General features: G+C 40.3%; 1 protein-coding gene across 3 annotated transcripts in view; it reads left to right on the forward strand.

Annotated features, from left to right (window-relative positions):
• Window positions 1-1,083: 1,083 nt before the first annotated feature.
• The window catches only part of LOC121166504 (arf-GAP with Rho-GAP domain, ANK repeat and PH domain-containing protein 2), a 172,104-nt gene continuing 148,144 nt past the window's right edge, over window positions 1,084-25,043 (forward strand). Inside the window, exons 1-2 of one of the 3 annotated variants that reach the window (XM_040995670.1) lie at window positions 1,084-1,492; window positions 16,694-17,765. In XM_040995670.1, coding sequence (XP_040851604.1) covers window positions 16,858-17,765 — 908 coding nt within the window. In that variant the 5' untranslated portion in view covers window positions 1,084-1,492; window positions 16,694-16,857. The remainder of the gene's footprint in view (window positions 1,493-16,693; window positions 17,766-25,043) is intronic. The other 2 variants (XM_040995669.1, XM_040995671.1) reach the window with 2 other exon arrangements.

A 25,043-nucleotide genomic window follows, 5' to 3' on the forward strand; every position in this document is an offset into this window, starting at 1 on the left:
CGGCAGCAGACGCGGCTGCGGGCCTCCGACGGGCACCGCGAACGAGGAGGCCCCCGCTCCGGGCTGGAGGGGACACACGGAGGCGAGGAGCCAGAGGCCCGCGACGGCCCCGGGAGGCAGAGACGCCAAACGCTGGGTGCTCCCCAAGCCGAGCTCGGCGGCCGCGCGCCAGGCGAGTACCCGGGGCCACGGGTGGGCAGGGCCGGCGTGGACGGGGCCCCGGGGTGAGAGGACCCTGTCGGGATGGGCTGGGGCTTTTCTGTACTTCTCCGGGTAAATTTCCGCTCTTGTTTCTGCCCCTTGGATTTCGCTCGCGCGTGTGGGCGGCTAAAAGGAAACCATAAGCGAGTAAGCGATTGAGAAACTCCTCTCACTTCTAAGATTTGACATAACAGGGGTGACCACCGGCCCAACAACCAGACCCCCGCACCCCCGGAATTAATCTCCACCCTTCGTCCCCACCTCCTCAGGAATAAAGGAGCTGTAGCGAGTTCCAGGCACCAACTTATTTACTTGGTGGAGATAATGAGTTCGCTTTGGTCTCAGTGCACCCTGCACTCTGCTTGTTATGCACTTTAAAACGACAGGCCTGTTAATTAACTTTAATTACAGCCATTTGGCCTCCACCTGCCCGAACCCTACACCATCCGCAGGAACCTGTCGGCAGTGAATGAACTGATCTTTCTCCTTCACTTTGAGAGATGGTTCACTTTGGAAAATTTGGTATCCATCTTACTTAGTGAAGTAAGTCTTATTTTATTTGATTTTGGCCAATTCTCTTATTAGGCACTCCTCTCACCTCCTTGGGGAGGTACTGGGTGGTTTTGGGAAGAAGGCTCCATCATGTCAGGTGGTGTACTTTAAGCTTTGATAGCTGGAGAAAAAAAGACAAGGGAATGCAAAGCTCTGAGGGGTTACTGACAGCTCAAGGTGTTGCAAGTTTGTATGGTGGTAGCAAATTTTTTTTTTTTTAATTTTTGATCAACTTTGTCCTTGAAACAGGCTACTCAGTGGAATATATCCTTTGGGTTTAAAAAAAGTGTATTGAAAATCAGCTATTTTTAAAAGTACATTTAATTGGCTGTCATTGTTATGACCAATAATAGTGTTGTACTTACAAGCTCCGTATTGATTCCTCTGCACTTAAGCCCTGTGCACCCGGAATTTATGGAACATTGCCCACAAGTGATTGCAAAATGAAGTTACGGGCTTTTGTTTGTTTTTGTTTGTTTGTTTGTTTTCAAATAAACTGTTTTCAGTAGAGAAGAAAAATAAGTTCCACCAAGTTTTTATTCATGATTTTCCTTCACCTCACAAGAGCGATGAAGTAGGTCATGGAACTAGGCTAGAATCTAAACTGGAAATCTTTCCCTGGCTGCTCATCGTGCAACTATTTAATACACACGTACTTACACAGGTGCCCTGCCAAGAGGGGCTTATAGAGTCAGAGTTTGCAGGCACCAAAGATTTTAAATTAAAACGCACCTAGAGGGTAAGTGCAACGGCTTGTTAACACTTACTTATGTGGGTGTACTTGTGTTTGTGTTGTTCGCTTCCTCTGTAAGCTTGTCAGGTTTTATAGGGGTTGTCTGTGGAAACAGAAACCGATGATACATTTAAAAATGATTTCTTTTTCTGATGTCACTACCAGTTGCCGGCCTCGTGAGTCTCATGGGTGTTCAGTGAATGGTTTTCCGATTCAGTTTCTTGCCTACTGTGGTTCATTGGAAAACCCGGGGTCTACACATTGCAGTTTTCTTAGGAACTTTGTGTTATCACATTGAAACTGTGACGTTTTAAAACCTGCTTGGGATTCTGGGTTACGGCCTTTATGATATCAGAGAAGGAAGTTTTGCTCCTAAAGCCACCTCCTTCAACTCTTGACAGTTTGATGAGAGTACGTATAAAATTGCAGCTGTATGCTCATTCACTTAACAGCTGTCTTTTAATGTCCCCCATTTATTAATTGAGTCATCTATAGAGTGACTGACCTTTGCATACTAAACTATAGGGGTTTTTGTAATGCTTCATAAAATATGAATTAGATGGAGAAATTCTTAATGGTTTTGGACTTACATCTTGGTGTTGATAATTTCTGAGATGTCATTTTGACTTTTTGTTGTGTAATCTGGACAGTGTGGTTTATCACTTAAGTTGTGTTTCTAAAGTAATGTCTGGATTTAAATAATGATGCTTAAGCCATTTTGCTTGATTATTTCTATTCTCCATTGAAATCATACACATGACCCTTTTTTAGTTAGACATTTGGCTTGTGAAATTTTCTTAGTTGTGACCTAGCATTAGCTGGTATGACCCCTCCTTTGCAGGGGTGGGGATGGGGCACCGAGAAATCTGGATAGGGTAGTCATTTTTTTTTTTTTTTTTTTTTGACTAGGGGAAGAGGTGGGAAGAAGCATTTTTCCATCTTATTCCAGTTATATACAGATATGGGCAGGTAGACTGCTGGTTTTAGTACTTAGCGTCTGGGGCAGGAGAGAATAGTTTGTTCGGAGGCAGAGATGATCAGGACGAGCAGGAGCGTGGTTTCCATGATGTCGTCAGGCTCTTCAGAGTGGTGATGGTGAGAGGGCGTGTAGAGACTCACAGGAGCTGTAGTGCCTGGAAGCACTGGTTACTTAGTCTGCCACTGAAGGCCTTGCCAGCCAATGGCAGCCTGTCATTCTGGCATTGTTTATCTGGAGCCCTAAGTCCAACTTGGGTACTCTGCTTCCATGTCCCCTTGATGGTGTTCGTTCAGCTTGAGTGTTGCTGCCTCCACCTGCTACAGCTCACCCTTCCCAAAACCCTTCTTGGAGGAGCACCTACACTGGTCCCTACATTGCAAAGCTGGTTTTCAGTGTATTCATGGAGCTGATTTGAGATTTCTGGCATTTCTACATATCCATGAAGAATGATGGGGGTAATGTAACCTGTAGAATTAAATAAAAGCAATATTAAGAATGCAAAATGTGTGCAATATAGAGCACAAAAATATTTTTTTCACCAATTTTTTTCACTAGTAGGACTGATGGCTGATAGGCATGTCTTTTTTTTTTTTTTTTTTTTTTTTTGCTTTTACTCATGTGTAATCTGCCTCTTTTAAATCCTTGCAAGAAGACATTGGATCTTCCTTTTCTTTGTAGGCCTTAGCTCCATTCTCAAATCAGATAATAGATTCTGTTATCTTGAATTACAAACGTTTCCTACTGTTATTTTGGAGAGAATAGCACTCCTTAAATATTTATTGAAAGAACAGATGTAAATAAAGGGTCCAGTTCTTCAGGTGGTATTTGTTAAGATAACTTCTTCTCGTAAGAAAAACAGACCTTGACAATTACTGAGCCAATAGGAATAAGTCCTCAAATTCAGTTGGAAAAGAGGTCAGAGTGCTATTTATAAATGCAGAGAGGAAGTGTTCACAGTAGGCTATTTTGAAACATCTGGTTGTTAGTCTAAAACTGTGAGTCTTAGATACAAAGAAATAGTGGAGTATACATTTATGCTAAGATTTTAAAATTGGAATATTTGTGTGTGTGTACCTATTGTACATTTAAAGAAACCCTTTATGCTGATAGGTAATTCTCTCGTTTTGACTAGAATAAATACAAGCTTTTGTTTAGCATGGAAGATGCTTTGTGTAGGAGCCAAGAGAGTATGTGTGCTTGCTCAGGCCGGGTTTTCTTTCTTTCAGCTCTTAGGTTGTAGGTGTGGCTCTGTGGTGGAGAGGGAAGAGAGGACTGGCCCTTGTCAGATGCTGACAGGGGAATGCAGATGGGAGTCCTTGTTAGTGATGCAAACATCAGCTGATCATGTCTTTCCGCTAGCCCCACTTCTGTGCAGATTAGAAATTCAAGAGGATGAACTTTTTCTCCAGATCCCCAGAATTAGTGGCTCCACCTTAGTGATCTGTCCATCAGAATTTAGAGCAGGCCCCAAACCTTAAGTACTTTAAGATGGATAACTTGAAAACCAAAAGACTTACTGAAGTTAGGGAGAATGCTGAGCAGTGCTCTATGAAGATGCCATCGGAAACACTCCCACCTAAGTGTTAGATCAAGAGCAGGAGTGACCACTCTTGGCCTCACTGGATACAGGAATAGATCGTACCTTGTACACTTTGAGAGTTGTGTTTTCAGATTGCACAGTAAATGAAACTAATTGTTGCAGTATGCATCTCTCCTGTGGAATAGAAGGAGGGCTCACAATGAAACCATTAACTATATCTTGACAATAGGATACAAGTCATGGTATACTAAACAGAGTGTTGGACTTGTGACTGTTGTTGCCTTCTGTACTTCTGTGTTTATGTGAGGGAAAACAGCGGGGAGGGGGACTAGATATCGGAGAGGAAATTCCCTGTGCTTATGGGACCGTATCATGAGAAATAATAATTATAAAAAAGAAAAAGAACTATGGTTTCAAAAATGTGACTTAAAGCAACCCTTTCTCCTTGATGCAAGCCATGAAATGATTTTGTTATTTTCGGCTCAAACCTCGGTTGGTTATCCTCTACTCAGCAGGTAACTAATGAAATGTTATTGCTTGCCACGCACTGTTCTAAGATCGTTTTACATGGTCACTCGTTTCATTCTACAAAGACCCTTATTAGGTAAGCACTGTTATCATCTCTACTCGCAGAAAACAGTGCAAGGCTCAGGAAGAGACTTAGCCAAAACCCACACAAGGCAGCAAGCACATGGCAACTCGGGATCTGTGGTAATCACTGTGGCCTGTGGCCTAGGACATTAGACTTCAGTAGTTTCGGTAAAGCCATCATTCTCCAAATTCTAGCCTTAGTTGTATTAATAAAACTTAGTGTACTTCTATGTTAAATGGTTTGTGGGTTTATGAAAAGAATGATTTTATAGGAGGAATGTTATATCTCTCTTTTCAAAAAGATTTATTTATTTTATTTGAAATGATAGTTAAAGAGATGGAAAGACACAGAAATATTCCATCTGTTAGTTCACTCTCCACATGGCTGCAATGGCTAAAGCAGGGTCAGGCTGAAGCCAGGAGCTAGGAGCTGGAGCTAGTAGGTCTCCCACATGGGTACAGGGGTCCAAGCACTTGGACCATCCTACATTGCTTTCCCATTTATGTTGGCAGGGAGCTGGACTGGAAGTGGAGCAGCCAGTACACAGATTTGCTACCATAAAGGATGCTAATTATACAGGTTAGAGGCTTAAGGGGCTATGCCACAGTACCAGCCCTGAAATGTTACAGTTCTGTGCAAATAGTGCTGTTCAAACCAAGTGTATGACAAAGTATAGATATGACCAAGTGTAATATTATAAATAAGAGATGAATTTATCATAATAGAATTGAATTGTATACTTGCAAGTCATGTAGCATACTGCTTTATAAGCCTTATGTATTTCACTTGCTTAATCCTAAGAGATGAAATTTTAAATATGAAGCATGCAATCATATTTTAAAAGATGTATTTATTTATTTAAAAATCAGAGTCTCAGAGAAAAGACGGAGAGAGGGAAATGGGGAGAGAGAGAGAGAGAGAGAGCGCGCAAAAGCGTGATAGAGAAAGAGAGAGAGGAAGAGAGGGAGAGAGATGTGTTGTCTGCTGGGTCACTCCCCAGTTGGCCACAATGGCCAGGGCTTGGACAATCTGAAGCTGGGAGTTTTATTCCATCTCCCATGTGGTAGCAAGAGCTCAAACACTTGGGCCATTCTCTGCTGAATTCCTCAGGCCTTTAACAGAGAGCTGGATAGGAAGAGGAGCAGCTGGGACACTGGCACCCTTATTGTATCTTTGCTTTGTGGGTGGTAGCTTTGCCTTTTATATAGTAACACTGGTCCAAACCTAGTTTTACAAAGGAGGAAACAGAGCTTTATGGAAATTAAGTCACTAAGTCAAGATTCAGAGTTAAATGTGGAGAAGCCTGGGTTGGAATTCACATGTCATGCTTTCTACAATGCTTCTTGGTAGAAATGAATGAGGGATTAATAATGACTAGAATAGCAAGAGAAGTCACATTGGATATGATGGTCTGCACTGTGATTTTTGGATTCCCCCAAAGGAGTGAATGAATTATATACAAGAATTTCAATTTGAGTAAAACTTCCAGGCTGACCCAAATCGCCTAGTCTGGCTTCCCTTCTTTTGGTGGTGGTAAAAATTATGTGTCAAAAAGTTTCACATATTCACCATTTGAAATGTACAATCCAGTGATGTTCTCTGTATTTTCTTTGTTGTGAAATAGGTCTCCAGTACTGTTTTAGTCATGCAAAGCTGAAACTCTGCGCTTACTAATCAACAGCCCAGTTCTCTTTTCACGCCCAGTCATCATCATTCTAGCCTCTATGATTTTAACTACTTAGATTCCTGATAGAAATACAGTCCTTTAGTGTTTCTCTTTTTGTGACTGGCTTATTTCACTTAGCATAATCTCACCAGAGTTCTTCTTGTGATAACATTTGGCAGGATTTTCTTCCTATTCTTTTTTTTTTTGTTTATGGCTTAATGATTTATTTTCCTTTATTTATACGTTACTGATTTACAATATATATACCAAGGAACATACTTAGAAAACACAGATAAAGGAGTTATTTGTCCTCTGAGCACAATGCCCAACTTAAAAACAACCACAAGCAATACCCAAATTAAAAACAAAATCATAAGTACCCAAAGAGTCCTCACCATTTTTCAGTCTCCATTTTTTAATATTGGGGAAAGGACGGTGTATTCTTATTTGAATGATATGATTCAACAAAGCAAAAGTTTCAAAATACCAAATAATATGTCACCCACAATGTTTCTATGCTTGCTGTGTATATCAGCTCCCACAAAGAAGAGAAAATATGATATTTATCGTTCAGAGTGTTGCTTATTTTCTTACCACAGTGCTCTGCTGTTACATCCATTAAATATTGTGTTCTGTTTATTTTCTCGCTGGTTGAGGAACGTCTGGATTGCTTCCACTCCCCTGCTTCTTTTGTATCACACTTAGAGTTAAACCTCTGCCAGTATGCCAGGTGTATTATTTTTAACAGTACTCTTTCCTCTAGTGAAGCAGTTTTCACACAGCTCACAAGGATGATAAATTCTTGTTTTGACCATACTTGATTATTTTCCTTTGGTTTTATAGAATTTCGCTGCATTGTTTGTACTGAAATCTCACCTCATTTGCCTTTCTGCAGTGATAGATGTGAAATAAACTTTAGTAAGCTAAATGTTATGCTAACATTGCTTTCTGTGGTAGCTTCAAAGATATTCTCCATTAATTTGTTACTGACATTTAAATGTCAGGCAATTCACATAAGTTAATATATGTTTCCATATTTGTACACTTACTTGGACACATACACCCATAATGAAACTAAAAGCTGTGCATAATGTGAAATCACATTTAAGTGACCCATGTTTGCACATAGCTGTATAAGGGAGAGACAAATTGTTAAGTATTTATTATTTTTCTTTTGTGAAGTCAGTTGTATAATTATTAGCAGTCATTGCCCAATCCACATCCAATTGTAGAATTCTGACTCCACTGGTTCTCTACTGTGTGACTGTGGGTGTGAGATTTTTGTCCGAAGCAGCCATGAGGATTAGATGAGGTACAATAGAGATGTTTGTTCAGATATCACAATTATTGGTTAGTATTAGTAATGTAAGTCTGGAAGAATGAAGTAGGATGGATGTGTTTTGATGGGTGGGGAAGTGGTGGTCAAGGTAGAGGACATGGCAAGAGAAGACCAGAGCCTGTGGGTAACCACAGATAAAGAGAGATGGCCAGGTTAAGGGTAGTGAGCTTCCTGTAGGCGTTTAGCTAGGGTCAAAGTTGCCACATGATAAGGCAGATGGTGGGGGATGAGAAGCTACCAAAGGACCCATTTCACACTTCTGTTGAGGGATAAAAATTCAGGCTAGAATAATAAGGTAGGAGGAGTCTTGACCTTCAACCTTTTGCAGTCTACTCTATGATGAGATGAAGTAATAACACAAGCAAGCATGTTTTCTCTAAACCACTTCCTCCTCTGTGTGGTTGTGGGGAATAGTCGGAGTAGAATGGATTGTCCTTATGAGTTCAGTCCTTGCTGAAATTAGTGTGTTACCAGTAAAGAATGATTTTGCTGGATTTATAGTAACAGTATTTCTTGTGACTGTGTTTTGTACTGAAGCAAAGGTGGACTTCTGTGATATCTGTACCTTGGACTAAGTATTTCAGCGTGTTATACATTTGGGGCCATTTTGATGGTAGGAACGGTTTTAGTCATCTGTAGTACAAAGTACCATATGGGGAGCCAACTGGTTGAATAGAGTTGGAGTTAAAGATTGTACCTAGGATTTCTACTTTGGGTATCATTGTAGGATGTCACAAGTACTTTTCCTGTTGGCTGGCACCACTTAGTTGAGGCCACCAAAAAAAAAAAAATTTTTTTTTTTCATATTTCTGAATCTAACCTTGGGAAGTAGTAATTCCACTGTGGAACTTCAGATTGATGATTGTGAAAAATAGTAAGCTCTGCTTATTATGATCTGTAAGATTTGTATTGGTAACATTTAGCATTAATTAATTAATTAATTAACAGCCAGCCTTTTTGGGGTAGATATTTTCTAAAGTTTCTTACAGCTTGGTGATACACTGGTTGTTAAGCCTATTGTTTCATCCTTAAAGTTGTTTTTAACTGTACATAACATACTCTTTATTTTGAATAAATTGATTATTTGAATGAATTGCATTGTATTGTGCTAGTTTTTTTTTTTTCTTTGTAAATCATTAGAATCATGCAGAAGTGACTTGGACATAACCTTGACCATTGAATGACTGTGTGCTTTAATCAAGTGACCCATGGCTATTTTTTTTTTTTTTTAATATAGCTTAACTAAGGGATCTTTGACAAAATCCCATTGGCAGTGGTGGAGTGGGCATCTTATGATGGTTTTCCTTATTTGAGGCATTCAGGCAGTGAGGCTTGTCCCAACCTGTGAGTTTTAAAAAACGCCACATATAGTTTCTAAAGTTTCTAGTTCATCTCCCAACTCCAGATTCGAGAGCCCCAAAATATGCCTTAAAGTTCTGTTTTTTGTTCTTTGTCAATATGGTAACTTAGTATAGACAAAATGTTAATGTTGCATACCTCCAAAGCCAGGAAGAATTAATTCAGCAGTTTTTCATTGGGTGTCTGCTATGTGCCTGATAGTATTTGAACTCTCAGGCTAGAATGTGGTTGAGTGGATAAGATCTTTACTCTCTTGGGTCATTGCTAGATGTCAGATTGTGAGTCACAGGGTGTGTTTATATACGTGGAGAATATGCATTTGGGTAGACCTATGAAAGTAATGGAGGTTTAGGTTTGTGTTAGAGAAGAGGATTTGAAAGAGATGGGAAAAGATTGAGGCCAGCACATTTTCTGTCATGTAATGGAGAGAAAAGTGAGGAAGATGAGGTTAGGAAGTAATTTTGTTACGAGTCATTTTGTTACAAAATGAATTTTTTCACTCTTTTATTGAGACTCTTCTGTTTCAGAGATAAGGGATCAAGATAGAATTAGGAATATCAGACCTGTGGACTATTGCTAGTGGTCTAAGGTAAGATGGTGTCTCTAGCTGGGGTGTGAGCAGGGAAGGAGATGAGAACTGGAATTCGAAATGTATTTGAAGGTAGAGCTCAATGAGATAATGATTATTAAAGAACATCCCTGTTAACTTTTACTTCTCAATGTAAATAGATCAGGATGAGATAGGCATATATACAACCACGTTTAAATTTCAAATATTTGTATATTCTCTAAAGATGTATTATGTAAACATTCTGAACCATGTATATAAACAACTAATTTGATTGGCATTTATTGGGAAGTTGTATGGGCTGGTCATCTTCTTGGCGGAACAGATTATGGGTAATAAAATAATAAAGGCACACACTTCGCATTTGTTATGTGCCAGTCTGTGTCCTATGAACTTTTTTTTACAATAACTCATTTAGTTCCCATACCAGCCATATAGGGTAAATGCTGTTACACTCCCATTTTTCTCTGGGAAACTAGAACACTGAGAGCTTGGGTAATCATGTTAACTCAAAAAGTTAGTACATGGAGTGAATGGGATTCAACCTAAATTACTTAGCATTGAAGTCCTACTTTTGTATACCACGACATTCTATGTTAGAAGCAGCATATGTTTAAGAATCCTTATGAATGTATGTTTTCTCTCAAAATTTGTATACTTCTAGCTAACTCCCATGCTGATGGCATGAGGAATTAGCCCCCTGGGCAAGCATTATAAGCCCACATCCTGTATTGGAGTTCCTAAAATATTATGCCGGCTTTGCCCCTGACTCCAGCTTCCTACAGATGCGTTCCCTGGTAGGCTGTGATGATAGCTCAAGTGGTTGAATCCTTGCCTCTCATGTGGGAGACTCAGACTGAATTCTAGACTTCTGGCTTGGGCCTGGCCCATCCTCAGCAGTTGGGTTTATTGGAGGAATGAACCAGTGGTTGGAAAACCTCTTTATCTGTTTCCTGTCTTTGTGTTTTAAAATAAAATTAAAATAAATAAATGGTAGCTGTTTTTGCCTTGAAAACACTTACACACCCTGATCTGTGAGGAATTGGCCCCCACCAGACATGGCCATTATCTTGGACTTTCCTCCAGAATTATCATTCATAAATGGATCCAGTGTAAAGTGTTTTATTGTGGCAACACAAATGGGTTAAGATAAAGTAAGAAATGTTGTTGGAATGGGGAAAGATAATGTGTATTTGTTGCTCAGTGGAGACTTTTGAAGGAAATTATATTTGTATTAGAGCTTGGAGAATACAGAAAATTTCAGCTATGAAGACATAACTGGTGTTGAAAAATGTAGAAATATGGGCCCAGCATGGTGGCCTAGCAGCTGAAGTCCTTGCCTTGAACGCGCCCAGGATCCCATATGGGCCCTGGTTCTAATCCCAGTGGTCCTACTGCCCATCCAGCTCCCTGTTTGCGGCCTGGGAAAGCAGTCAAGGACAGCCTAAGCCTTGGGACCCTGCACGCATGTGGGAGACCTGGAGGAAGTTCCTGGCTCCTGGCTTGGGTTCGGTGCAGCTCTGTTCATTGCGTTCACTTAGGAAGTGAATCAACGAACGGAAGATCTTCTTCTCTATCTCTCCTCCTCTCTGTATATCTGATTTTGCAATAAAAATAAATAGATCTTTTTTAAAAAAATATGAGTACATGTTACTGGGCATCACTTAGCTGGGTTATCTCATGTCATCTTTGTCAATGCTGAAGTATCTGGGTGTTTTCATTCTGTCAGAAGAGAGATGCAGACACCATCATGGTCATGTGGTTCTAGAAATGGAGAGGGTGAGATTTGAACCTAAGCTGGTTTCAGACTTGTGTGCAATGTGTTAGAAACATTCTTTATTCAAGGATAGGAGAGTAATGAGCTTAGACCTGAATGGAATGATGTAAAGTGTATCGGGGGCGGAGGGAGGTAAGTAATTTACTTAGTAATTACAAAATTGAATAAGCATCTCAGTCGCCATTGAAGGGATATATACATAAAGATTGCTGGGCACTGCTGTCTGCTGTTGTTGCTATACCACACACAGATCCGTGCAGTGGCACCTGCAAAACCAATGGGCGTAAAAATGTGAAGGACTGTTTTTTTTATAAAGTATTTTAAAATTTTTATTGGAAAGTCAGATATACAGAGAGGAGGAGAAACAGAAATGAAGATCTTTTGTCCGATGATTCACTCCCCAAGCGGCCACAACAGCGGGAGCTGTGCTGATCTGAAGCCAGGAGCTCGCCACATGGGTGCAGGGTCCCAAGACTTTGGGCCAAGCTTGACTGCTTTCCCAAACCCCAAGCAGGGATCTGGATGCGAAGCAGGGCTGCCAGGATTAGAACCAGTGCCTACGTATATCCTGGCACTTTTAAGGTGAGGAATTTAGCTGCTAGGCTGCTGTGCCAGGCCCTTGACTGTAATTTTATATTAGAATTTGCACCTTTAACTTTTTAAATTGAGTTAGACATTCCTATTTCTTTGTATATAAGGATGTACTTGGAGGGGCAGAGGCTCTGTGGAAAGAACTAGACCAGAAAACATCCTTGATTGTTAAAAAGTCATGTGATTGGAGGTTGGAGCTGTCAGTACAGTGCTGACAGGATGTGACAGCCTATTAGGGGAGAGTGTCTTAATGTTCCAAAAAGGAATCTGGTTCACTAGCCATATTCAGCATGGTGAGTTAGAGTAGAAAAAGACGGTTTTGGGTAGAGCATTTGGTGTTTATGTCCTTCTGTCTGCCCTAGGAAGAATACAGGGACAGTCACAGGAAGAAGTCCTTGTGTATTATTACAAAGGGCACATGCAGGAAAAACAAACTGCAGATTTTTCAACCACTGCCATCTCTGCTGACTTCTCCCCACCTTGAATACATGTCCCAAGCACTTGGCAAAGTTGCAGGATTCCAGCTATTGACATACAGAGAAAAGAGAGATCCACTGTGTTTTAAGGGGGGCATTTGCAAGACTTCACAGAGGAGGTAACTCTTGGCATCAGATTTTACATGGTCTATAGGAAATCACAGCATATACAGGAAGAATATGGCTGTTGAGCAGCTTGCTGCTCCAGCAGAATGATAATAATGACTAAAGTGACTCAAGGGTGTTGGCAGATTCACCTGTTGAATGTCAACCTGGACTTAGTGCATAGGAGCACCTGTTTTGCAGGAAATGAAAATCAGGTATAGTGTTTGGCACATAATTGCTGTTTTTGTCAACCCTACTTGATGCTATTAGTGGATAGAGATGTGATGTGGGCACTAAGATGCTTAGACTTTAAATCTCTTGGGGATGTGATATGTTATGGTTAGACTGGTGATAGTTTACTGATAACTTGGAGCTTGGTCTGAGAGATTTAGCCAGAGACTGTTACTGTTCTCTAGGCAAGAGAGGATGAAGTGCACGAAGTAAGGATGGTGCATGGAGGAGTGTATTAGACAATGTCGTCGCCAAAAGGCATACCAGACTTGGATTAAACAACAACCTATTTTGTCATAATTGTAATAGCTGAGGTGTCCAAAATCAAGTTGATGACTGATTTGGTTCCTGCTGAGAGCTTCCTTCCTAGCTTGCAGAAGTCTGCTATTTTGTTGTATCCTCACTAAGAGGCTGGGAGGGGGAGAGGAAGCTCTCTGGAGTCTGTTATAAAGAGCCAGTTGTATCAGAGCAAGGTGCTGTCCTCATTATGTCTAACCTTAATTATTTCCTGGGAGAACCTGTGTCTAAGCAGGGTCACACTGAAGAGGTATGGTTTCAGGAGTCAGATTTTGGGGAACACAAAGTCAGTAGCAGCCTGCTGACTTGGAACGTAAGGGCGGCTGTGCGATAGCACTCTGGACTTCAGACTTTGGAGCGAGAGGTTGTCACTGTTACCATAGAGAACGTCTCTTAAACTTGCTTTTGTTATAGTATAGTTATTTTTTTTTTCTGAAGACTAGTGAGCCAGAATATGAATTTTTGTTTATTCTACCCAAGAAAAAAGGTCCATCTTCCAATTCCATTTCCATGAACTGTTTGAAACCCCTCTGCAACATTCACTCTCCTAAGAAATCACAAATATGATAAATGACTGTATGCATGGGCTTCAAGCATTATTTCAGCAAATGAAACATCTTTTAACTTCATCCTCTATGAACCTTATACCTACTGTTCCATTGACAAGGACTACTTCCTCTTGTAATGTGTAATAAATTTAATATATTTATTTACCAAATAATTGTTACTGGAGTGGTTTGAATCTGAGGATTGGATGTGTGTGTGAGGCTGAGGCTTAGTTTTGTTTTTTTTTTTTTTTTTACATTTGACAGTTTAGGTATTTCCTGCCTTTCATTTCTTGTTTGTGTTTTTGCTTCTGTGTTCCTACAGTGTGGCCCCTATAGATATTTGCTTCCTCTCTGACTCTGTACCTGTTTGTCAAAGTTTGATGATATTTCTAAGCAGTTGAAGTATTAGTTTATGAGCAGTTGGCCTGTAAGCCCAGAGTTTTGGTAGTGCCTTCTGGAAAGCTGTTACAGGACGTGATTTGCAGAGCCATTGCATTGGAGACGTTTACTTATTTGGGTGTGTCTCAATTTATTGCTTCAGTGTGTAAGTCGTCTGTATGTTATCTGTTTTTTTATCGAAGTACACTGTACTGAATTTGTATACATATATTTTCGTTAGCTAAACACATTCATATAACTACCACCTAGATGCACTGACTGTTCTTTTTTCTCTTAATTTTGTTGTTCGGCATTAATGACTCTGCTTCTTGAAGGAAATTGTGACCTTTAAAGTTTTTCCATTTATTTTCGTGTTAGCATGTTTCCTCTTGTGAAATGTGCTTGAGAATTAACTGATCTTTCAACTGGTTTTATATATTTATGCCATTTATATAGAGAACTGCTTTTTTATAAGGAAAAATATGACCTGCAAAATATATGATAGTTGCTCTTAAGGAGTCTTTGAAAGTGGGCCCGGCGGCATGGCCTAGCGGCTAAAGTTCTTGCCTTGAACATGACGGGATCCCATATGTACGCCAGTTCTAATCCTGGCAGCTCCACTTCCCTTCCAGCTCCCTGCTGTGGCCTGGGAAAGCAGTTGAGGACGGACCAAAGTTTTGGGACCCTGCACCCATGTGGGATACCCGGAAGAAGTTCCTGGATCCTGGCTTGGGATCGGCATAGCATCGACCATTGCACTTATTTGGGGAGTGAATCATCGGACGGAAGATCTTCCTGTCTGTCTCTCCTCCTCTCTGTATATCTGACTTTCCAATAAAAAATGAATAAATCTTTAAAAAAAAAAGAGTCTTTTAAAGAAAATGTAATGAAGGAGAAAGTTATTTATATTTAGTTACTCTTAAGAAAAACTAAGAGGGGCCTGGCATGATAGCCCAGTGGCTAAGTCCTTACTGTGCATATGCTGGGATTCCCATATGGCCCCCAGTAGGTGTCCCGGCTGCTCCACTTCCTTTCCAGCTCTCTGCTTGTGGCCTCGGAAAGCAGTAGAGGATGGTCTTAAGCCTTGGGACCCTGCACCTGTGTGGGAGACCCAGAAGAAGGTCCTGGCTGCTGGCTTTGTGTCGACTCACCTCCAGCTGTTGTGGTCATTTGGGGAACAGACTGAAGACATTTTATCTTTTTCTCCTTCTTTCTATAAATCTGCCTTACTAATAAAAATAAATAAATTAAAAAAGAAACAGTACCTAATTGGGCTGACACTATGGCATAGTGGATGGTCAGTCTGCCGACGTCAGTGATACACATGACTGCTGGTTCAGTTCCTTTCCTGACTGTTCTACTTACAATCCGACTCCCTGCTGAAGCACCTGTACAAGTAAGTAGTAGGAAAGATAATACAAATGATTGGGTCCCTGCCCCCGTGTGGGAGACCCCAGTGAAACACCTTGCTTTGGCCTGTCCCAGCCATGGTCGTTGAACCTATTTAGGCAGTGGATCGATTGATGGAAGCGCTCTCACCTCTTTTCTCCATGTAAATCTGCATTCAAATAAATAAGCGCATAAATAAGAAAAATGAACTGTATTCTGAAAGTCAAGATATGTTTCAGTGCCCTATTGGGACACAGTTTTTTGAGATTTGTGTGTGTGTGTGTGTGTATGTGTGTAATTGAAAGGTAGAGTTACAGAAGAGAGGAGAGGAGAGGAAGTGCAGGGAAAGAATGAGAATATGGGAGATCTTTTATCTGTTGATTCACTCTCCAAAGGGTCGAAATGGTCAAGGCTGTGCCAGACCAAAGGAAGGATTCCGGAGCTTGTTCCAGGTCTCCCAGGTGCATGCTGGGGCCTACGTCCTTGATGTATAGTTCTACTTCCTAGGTTTTACTTGGATATTTATTTTTGAGACTAGTCAGTCACTAGGCAAGTTAGCTTAAATACTTCTGAGCAGGATAAAAGGTAACTCTGAATGCTCTAATTTTTTTGGACAATAGAATATTAGCCATTAAAAATGATTTTGTTCATTTGAAATGTAGAATTGGAGAGCGATAGAGAGACAGTCAGACAGACACAGAAAGACATCTTCCTCTGCTGGTTCACTTCCCAAATCACCTCCCTGGCCAGAGCTGGATTTGAATAGAGTTGGGAGCCAGGAGCTTCTCTTGGGTTTCCCATGTGTGTGGCAGCAGCCCAAGGATTTAATATGCCTTCAGTTGCCTTCTTGGCCCTTGAGATGGGAGCTGCACCAGAAGCAGAGCAGGCAGGATCCAAGCTGGTGTACGTGCACAGGGGCTGTTGGCATGGGCAGGTAGTGGTTTTACCTGCTTGCTGTGCCACAGTGCTAGCCCCAACGTTAACCCTTTAAAAGAGAAATCTAACCTGGCTATCTAATTCTTCTACTTGAAATAACAACTTCTGGGGTGCAGTATAATCCTGTCCCACAGGTGCTGTATCCTTACCACCCTATTATTTCACAAGTAGAATAACATTTTAACTCATGGTTCATTCTGTCATTGTCTCATAGTCACTTTTTAGCTTATTGAAAATGATAGCTTGATACTTCTCTTCTGTTTCTGTCCTCTCTGCACTGTGCCCAGGGCTTGGCTTTCTAGGGCGTGCGAAGTGCGCATAAGTTCCAAGCATTGCTTGTCCTACTTTCAGTGTGCTCCTACCGAGAAAGTTGATTGTGTGAGCCCAGGTTATAGTAATTAAAATATTATAACACATTTTTTGTTATTTTTTATAGGCTTAAAGACATAAACCTGCCATCGTGGAAACAGCAAAACTTGGACAAGCTTTTTTAATTTTGTACTGAGTGAAAGCAAAAAGCAAACGGAGAAGTGTATCTGCTTGTTTCTATATCTCATTGTGCTCCTTTTGATAACTCACCTTAGGAATGAAGCCACCATTATGTCCTCAGTCAGTGAAGTAAATGTTGATATCAAAGATTTCCTAATGAGTATCAATTTGGAGCAGTATCTCTTACATTTCCACAAGTCTGGCTTTCATACTGTGAAGGCCTGTGCTGCAATTGATGATAGCGTGCTACTCAGAATTGGAATATCACCCACGGGACATCGCAGGAGAATACTGAAACAGTTACAGATGATCTTGTCAAAGATGCCGGATATCCCGGTCTATGCGAATGTTCATAAAACAAAGAAGAGTGACGACTCTTCCAAGGATTGTCGTGTTCCATCTTCCGCTCAGAACGTTGGTCGAGAAATCTCCAACTCTCATAGTGTTCACCCACATGGCTCAGCGCAGTTGGAGACTGTTACAAAAGGTCTTGAGCAAAATGACATTACTATGGGAAAGAGCCAGTCTCTTAAGTCAGACAGTAAGCTGTCACTTCCTCAACATGACTTTCCCATTCCAGATCAAGAACTGCACCTGAATTTGGATTCTTCTCAGGATTCTATGTTTGGTAGTGAAAATATTAAATCAGCATCTTTGATGGCAAAGAAGGTTGTGGATTGTGCAACTGAACAGCAGGAAGCAGAAAAAGCTGAGCTGATGTCGGACACTATCCAAAAGCTGCCTACTATGGACTCGGAGTGTCTTTCTCCCCTTGGCTCCTCAGCATCAGACACAAATTCTGTAAATGGATCCAACGGTGTATTGGAATCATCCACACCATCCTCATTCTTTCAATTTCAAGGGGAAATGGTTATAAATGATTTGTATATACCATCATCGCCAAGTTTGGCACCCATGAGAAGTCGCAGTAAGTTGGTTTCAAGACCATCTCGCTCTTTTCTGTTAAGGCATCGGCCTGTACCTGAGATTCCAGGGCCAACAAAAGGAGCTTCAGGGAGGTAAGGTTCTTTATGGTATACTGTCATATCCAATTTGGGGGCAGAGTAGGCTTTTTTTTTTTTTTTGGTCAGATATATTTTCATTTATTGACTTTTGCCATCAATGTTTACTTTGTTCTCTTAAAATGTTTGTTTAAATGTTCTCTTTTAAAATGTTTCCCCAATGACATTTGTCATGCTATTATATGTCAGAGTCGTTTTCAACTTTTGAATGCCTGGGGCTCTTTAGCTTTCTCTTGTTTAACTGGAAGTACTTCCCTTTCCTTGATTCTAGCTACATGTCCCTTCCCGTCCTTCCCTCACACCCATTATCATAGGCTTCCATCCCGGCAGTTCTGATATTTATTTACGACTAAATTATTTGTTATTTGGCAGGGAACACATTTTCAGTCTTTGCATTTTGTATCTGCTTGACACACACACACAGTCCTTGGCAATATTTAATAAATGCACATCAATTTTTCCTGTTTACCAATTGCAGTGATTGTGGGAAAGGCATAAAGAGATCCACTCTAAGAATTTCCAGTCTAGTATTGAAACCAACGTAAATAGACAGTAACATGTAAGCCATGAAACCAAGCCCACTAGCAACTCTGGAGTCCAGTATTGAAGTCACATAGCAAAAGATGTTAGCAGGTGCATGCTGAAACCGGATCTAAAGGAAATGGTGTCCCAAAGAGAACCCCTCTGATGTACTCAAGCAACTTTGAATTCCAAACCCAGCAGAGTCTTCAGCTGTTTTTCCAAGTTCCACTGAGATACGTAGTTGTGGTTTTTTATTAGGGACTCAAAACTGACACTCATCCCTGCTGGCAGGCAGGAAACTGCTGAAGTTTGACTGCTAATGCAGTGCCACGGCGTATCCCTCCAACTTCCTGCCTGAGCCTCGGGCTGGTGTATTGTAGCATTCCCCCGTTTGCCTCTTGAATTTTGACTGCTTCATAATCCTGTGACTTTGGCGATTGCAGTATGAGTTGTCTGTTCAAGGAGAAGGTAGCAGTGTAGTAGCTGAAAGAGAAACACGTTGAGCTCTAGGACTCTGTTAACCCAGTATCCCCTACTACAGCATAAACTCTTTCATAGTGCCAATAGTCATGTCTGTTATCGAGTGAATCAGAAGTCATAGTGCCATTTGTAAAACATTTTACGTGTTTGCTCATTTGGATAGTAATTTTCCATGGATTATTTTATCTTCACAATGTCCCTGCAAAATAGATAATGTTTATCCAATTTTACCTTTGAGGAAGCTAAGTCTTAGGTAAAACTTGCCCAGGGTACTGAATTGGGGATTAAGCGCAGTCCGTTTGACTTTTGAACCCACTTTCTTTACAACTCATTTGAAGACTATTTTGAAGATGTTCATTTCGTGCGTAAGGGTTGGATTTTTACTATGGATTGTAGGCCACTAACTTTTGCATGACACTTTACCTTTAAAATATTTTAGCAAGTGTGAACAATGAAAGGAATGTAAGTGAAAAGTTAGATGTTTTCCGATGTCAAAAGTTTTTGCCTTGTGAGACATGACCACTGTGAACACATGTATTGAAACTGAGTCTTTGTCAAAATAAGACTTTTTTTTTTAAACCACAAGGATAGCTTCAGCTAAAAAGCTTTGTATAAATTTCAGATGCTATGTACCGTTTTTTATGTATCTTACAGAAAACAATTGGATGCCTATTTAGTTGTGATGGGTGACAGAACTTTACCACTTCCTGTTAGAGTCCTGGCTGCACCTGTTAATTAAATTAAGACAGATTAATAGAAGAAGAACATAGAAAATTTGCTTAATAGGAATAATAAAAGTTCTATGTGGCATCATAGGAACTCCCCGAAGAGATAAATATCTACAGATGCACTCCCGAGGCACTTGGGACTGAATTGGACAGAGTAGTGAATTGTGAAAAAGTAACTGCATTACATGGGGAGGCTTGAAAAGATAAGAGTTGTTTTCCCATGACTTGTACAGAGTTTTTTTGAGTGCCTGCATTTTGTCCTTGAGGATAAGGTTTTGTGGTTTCTTTCACATGGGAATGCCATCTCCTGCTTTTAAAAAACATCATTTTGTACCTGCTGTTTTCAACACTGGAATTAAGTGCCTGTAGTTCAAAATATGATAGGGTGGTACATTTTTAGCTTCTTTGTTTATACATGTAAGCTTTACATCTTAGAATTGTTCTTCATGCTATGGTTATGCATCTTTGCAAGTAAGAACAGTGCTAACATTAAAGCTGGTAGTAAGTAATTAAATATTGTCTGTATCATAGCACTATTTTCAGAGGGCTTTTTGGCTAGATTACTCACAATAACTTTTCTTTCCTCTGACTATGGTAATAAATGGAAACTATGCAGTCATGCTGCTCAGCTCATAAAATGGCAGGTAAATTAGGCATAACTATTTTTACTTGTGGTCCTCCCTTGTATTGCAAATAGTAATTGTAAGATGTTTGGAATGCTATAATAAGACTTCCGATAAACTATGGGCTTTATTATCTGTGATTCTCTATTCAGTTATACCTATATTTAATATTTAGTGTAACCCTGATATGCAAAGTAAAAAAAAAATTATGGCCCGTATTCTAAAGTGCTTGGTAATTAAGCATTGCTTCCAGATGTTAAGGGAGTAGTATAGTGTTTTCTGGATGCAGGAGCTTTGTGCCTCTCTCCTGAGTGTGGCTTCCTCCTCCCACTGTATCTGACACAGCTGCACCTCAAGTCGGGTGGACTGGCCTTTGTTCTTGCTTTAGTGTTTTCTTTGGATTCTAGCTGCGTCCGCTACTTTGGAGGGCTGGGCTGGGCAGGGCTATGCTAGACAGTGAACCCTAGGGTATCTTTTTACTTCCTATCTCTTGAGGGCCAAATTAAAAGCAAACTTCTTCTCCCTTTGAGGTCTCCCTAGTTCTTTGGAGTGTTTTTTTTTTTTTAAGATTTATTTATTTTTATTACAGAGTCAGATATATAAATACAGAGAGGAGGAGAGACAGAGAGAAAGGTCTTTCGTCTGTTGATTCACACCCCAAGTGACCGCAACAGCCGGTGCAGTGCCGATCCAAAACCAGGAGCCCAGATCCTTTTCCAGGTCTCCCATGTAGGTGCAGGGTCCCAAGGCTTTGGGCTGTTCTCGACTGCTTTCCCAGACCGTGAGCAGGGAGCTAGATGGGAAGCGGGGCTGCCAGGATTAAAACTGGCACCCATATGGGATCCGGGCGTGTTCAAGGCGAGGACTTTAGCCACTAGGCTAGGCCACGGCATCAGGCCCTCTTTGGAGCCTTTAAAGTAGAAAGTGAATTCAGCACCTGGCCCTTTCCATGGGAATGACGGTCCTTCTCAGGGACGTACTCTTAATACTTGAGGCAGGAAGGAGCAATTGTCTGGCAGTTACTATAGCAGGATCTTTCCTCTTTTCCTTACTGGTTTAGTGATTCTCGTATATCGCCATGCAACAATATTATCCTTGCTTGAAGTGGACAGTCGCCTGCTTTTAGGTGTAGGGCCTTGGAACGCTTTGAGGAAGGGAAGAGAGGGAATCAGGTCGTAAGAAGGAATGCTGTGCAAATCCACATAGTGATGGGAGTACACGTGTGGCATCTAAGTCTGAACCTCTGGCTTTCCTTTAGGTTTTCATTGAAAATTAAATTTTGATGTATGTCTAATCTAGTGATTATGTAAGTGTCTGCTTGCATAGTATGGGGCTCATTTCCTAGGTTCCAGCTCCCGACTCAGCTTCCTAATAATGTGCTCCCTGAGCGCCTGCAGATGATGGCTCAAATCACCCAGGCGAGAGATTGGGATTTGTGTTTGTATTTTGACCTCGGGGGTCATGGGCATTTGGGAAGTGAAGCAGTGGATGAGAGCTTTCTGTCTCTCTTTTGTACTAAATACGAAAAACATAGGAATTCATCCACTTCACATTTTTAAAAAAAGGCTTGGTAATTCTAAAATTCAGTTATTTTTTTGTATTTGTAAAAATGAAAAAAATATTGTATAATCACAATAAATCTAAATTGTTACTAGATTTATTGCCAAAGGTGAGGCTATCCATCTGCTCAATGCTCTTGACAAGCTGAAGTACAACTATGTTTATACTTTGGTTTTAATGAAAAGTTTAATCTTGTTTGGAAAAAAGATGCATAATAAGCTCAACTTTCGCTAATACATCATGAGAATTTCATGATAATTCTGTAGGCCAACATGTTGCAAATCTTTTTTAATCATCATATTCAAAGGCCAGTTTTTGCAGCCTCTTTCCTGAGTATAACTTCATTATCCATGCATTGTAAATTTCACATTTTTGGCATCTGTACCATACTTAGCACATCTCGTGCGGTTTAAAGCTCATGGCACTTTCCCACTGCTACCTGCTGGTTGTGGTGGGTTTTCTTTGCTTTTGACTTCTCTGTACAGGGACTTATAGTCTGTTACTAACTGTGAGAACTGCATGTTTATTTAAAAAAATAAATGAAATGATGAACTGATATGATATATATTTGGTTATTATTGTTAATTTTTTATGGTATAGCTTTGCCTAAGTAATAGGTAAGTGAAAGTCATAAAAGGAGATTATTGGTTCTGTACTTTGTGCCACCACTTTTCTTGGCAATTTTAATGATAAAAAAGTGACAAAGTCATTATGCTGACCATCCATTTTGGCCATCGGTTATTCATTCCTTTTATTTTTACTCATGTTATTGTAGCAATACCATTTTCACTGTAATAGCAAAACTTGTTTGTCTGCTATGGCTGTCTTAACACTATATCGTCATCTGAATTATTAAACAGTAGGAATTTATTTTCTCAGTTTTAGGGCTGTAAGTCAAAGAGGCTGTCCACATGGAGTTCTGCTGAGGGCCTTGATCTGAGCTAGGGTTTCTTACCTGTGGAGTCTGTTGCTAGAACTTCTCAGTGCCTGGGTGAAGAGAGGGCCCTCTGTGATGGGGAGCCTGTTACAAGGTCCTCAGCCATTCTGGGGTATGCCCTCTCTGATCTGTGATCATGCTGGAAAAACCCTATCTGCAAAGCAGTTACCTGTGGTTAGAATTTCAGTGTATGAATTTGGAGGAGGAAACATTTCTGTCCATAATAATAACATTGGTTATATTTTTACTTTTCCAGAAATTTGTTAGTTCTGTATTTATGGAGCTTAGGATACTTGCAAAGGTCCCACATGCATGTTACATTGTGCAGGCAAAGTGTGTCTACCGAAGGTCAGCCAGTCTGAACACCTGCAAATTCCTAGCGTTTTTAGAGAAAACTGATTTGGGGTTTTTAAAATAATGAAAATAACATGAGAAAATCACAAAGCATTTACCAAATTATTTATAGAATCATTTGTATTTTAACTTTTATAAATTTTGTTTTAATTGGGTTTTGAAAACTTGTATTTGAGCTTAATTTTTATTTTTGAATTTCCAATTTTTAAAAGGCTGTAACTCATACTGTGTGTGTGTGTATATATATGTATATGTATATATATATAATTTATTTTGTCAGCTCATTTTCATATTAGTTGGTATTTGAATCTATCTTTAATAACACACGTTCTCTGCTAGGTTACAGTGTTTGGGGCATGGCTTCAACAAGTCCTAGCTTGTTGAACCTTGTGCTTGTCTAGATCACTGAAGAGGAAGTGGAGGGGTTGTGAGCCAGAGATGAAGATGAGGTCATACCTCTCACGAGTTTATGTGAAAGAGGAGGCAGCTTGTGTTGTTGGAGATAAGCTAATGGCTGTACCTTCGTTGTTAGTGGCTGTGGATTGAGTCATCTTTAGGAAATAGTTTGAAAACCACAACAAAAACATTAAGACTAAATTATCCATACTTTGAGAAATCTTAAATGCAGAGGAAGGTCCGTACAGTAGCAAGAATCATAATACTCCTTGCATTAAAAGAAATCTTAATGAGCTCAGATTAGTTTGTTGAAAAATAAAATCAGCGTACATTCTTTTGTTGTTTTTCCATTCTCAGAAATAATCAGTGTTCTGAAATGGATATTTTTCTTACTCATGCCTTTGTGCTTAATGTGTGAAAATGATACTCTTTTTCAACTTAGCGTTTTACTCAGAGTGCTTGAGATTTGTTTGTTCCTCTCAGTGCTTATATCTTATGCCATATTCACTGTACAGCATTTTAAAAAAATTATTAATTTATCCTAGGGGTAGAAATGGAAAGGAAGAATGTATGCTGTGATCTTTTCATTCTTTCAAGTATCTGCCATAGCTGTAGTTGGGGATACAGTCCCAGTCTTTCACATTTGTGACAGGAACACAGTTAAAGATGTATTTATTATTTTTTTTAAAAAAGTTTTTACAAAGAGAAAGAGAGGGCCCGGTGGCGTGACCTAGCTGCTAAAGTCCTCGCCTTGCATGTGCCCAGGATCCAATATGGGCGCCGGTTCTAATCCCGGCAGCTCCACTTCCCATCTAGCTCGTTGCTTGTGGCCTGGGAAAGCAGTCGAAGATGGCCCAAAGCCTTGGGACTCTGCACCCATGTGGGAGACCTGGAAGAAGTTCCTGGATCCTGGCTTTGGATCGGTGTAACATCGGCTGTTGCGCTCACTTGGGGAGTGAATCATTGGACAGAAGATCTTCCTCTTTATCTCTCCCTTCTCTGTATCAGACTTTCCAATAAATAAATAAATCTTAAGAGAGAGAGAGAGAAAGAGAAAGAAAGAAAGAACACAAACCAAAAGGTTACAATGGTGAGAGTCATTCAAAGCCATGACCCAGGAGTTTCTTCCAGGTCATCCACATGGGTGCAGGGGCCTTATGCATTGACCTAAGTCTTTTTCTGCTGCCTTATCAGGCCATAAGCAGAGAGCTAGATGGGAAGTGGCACATCTGGGAGAGGAACCTGTGCTCATATGGGATGCCAGTGCTATGGGAGGAGGATTGGCTTGCTATGAAACCATGCCAGGTCCCTTCACTGCTACATTATCGGCAAGGGGGAGAGAGGAGCCACAGTTTGACATAGAACCAAGGCATTCCTGATGTGGGATGCAGGCATTTCAGCCCTTATTAGGAATATAGTGGAGAGTTTGTGATCATTTACTTATAAATAGATGAAAAAATAGTCTATGGCCATATCACCTTGAACGCCCCCGATCTCGTCTAAATAGGTGAAAAAAATAAATTTATAGCCAAGAATTTTTAAATCTGAACATTGTGGTTTAGAATGGGTTATGGAGCTAGACGTGTGTTGAAATCTCAGGTCAGTTACTTAAGAGATAGTAACTGCTTTGTGTAGTAATTTTTCTTTGAAAAACACAGATACTCTTCTTTCTTGT

Source organism: Ochotona curzoniae, unplaced genomic scaffold, assembly GCF_017591425.1.
Source record: "Ochotona curzoniae isolate NIBS_2020 unplaced genomic scaffold, NIBS_Ocur_1.0 patch153, whole genome shotgun sequence".
In the NCBI taxonomy this organism is placed as follows: domain Eukaryota; kingdom Metazoa; phylum Chordata; class Mammalia; order Lagomorpha; family Ochotonidae; genus Ochotona; species Ochotona curzoniae.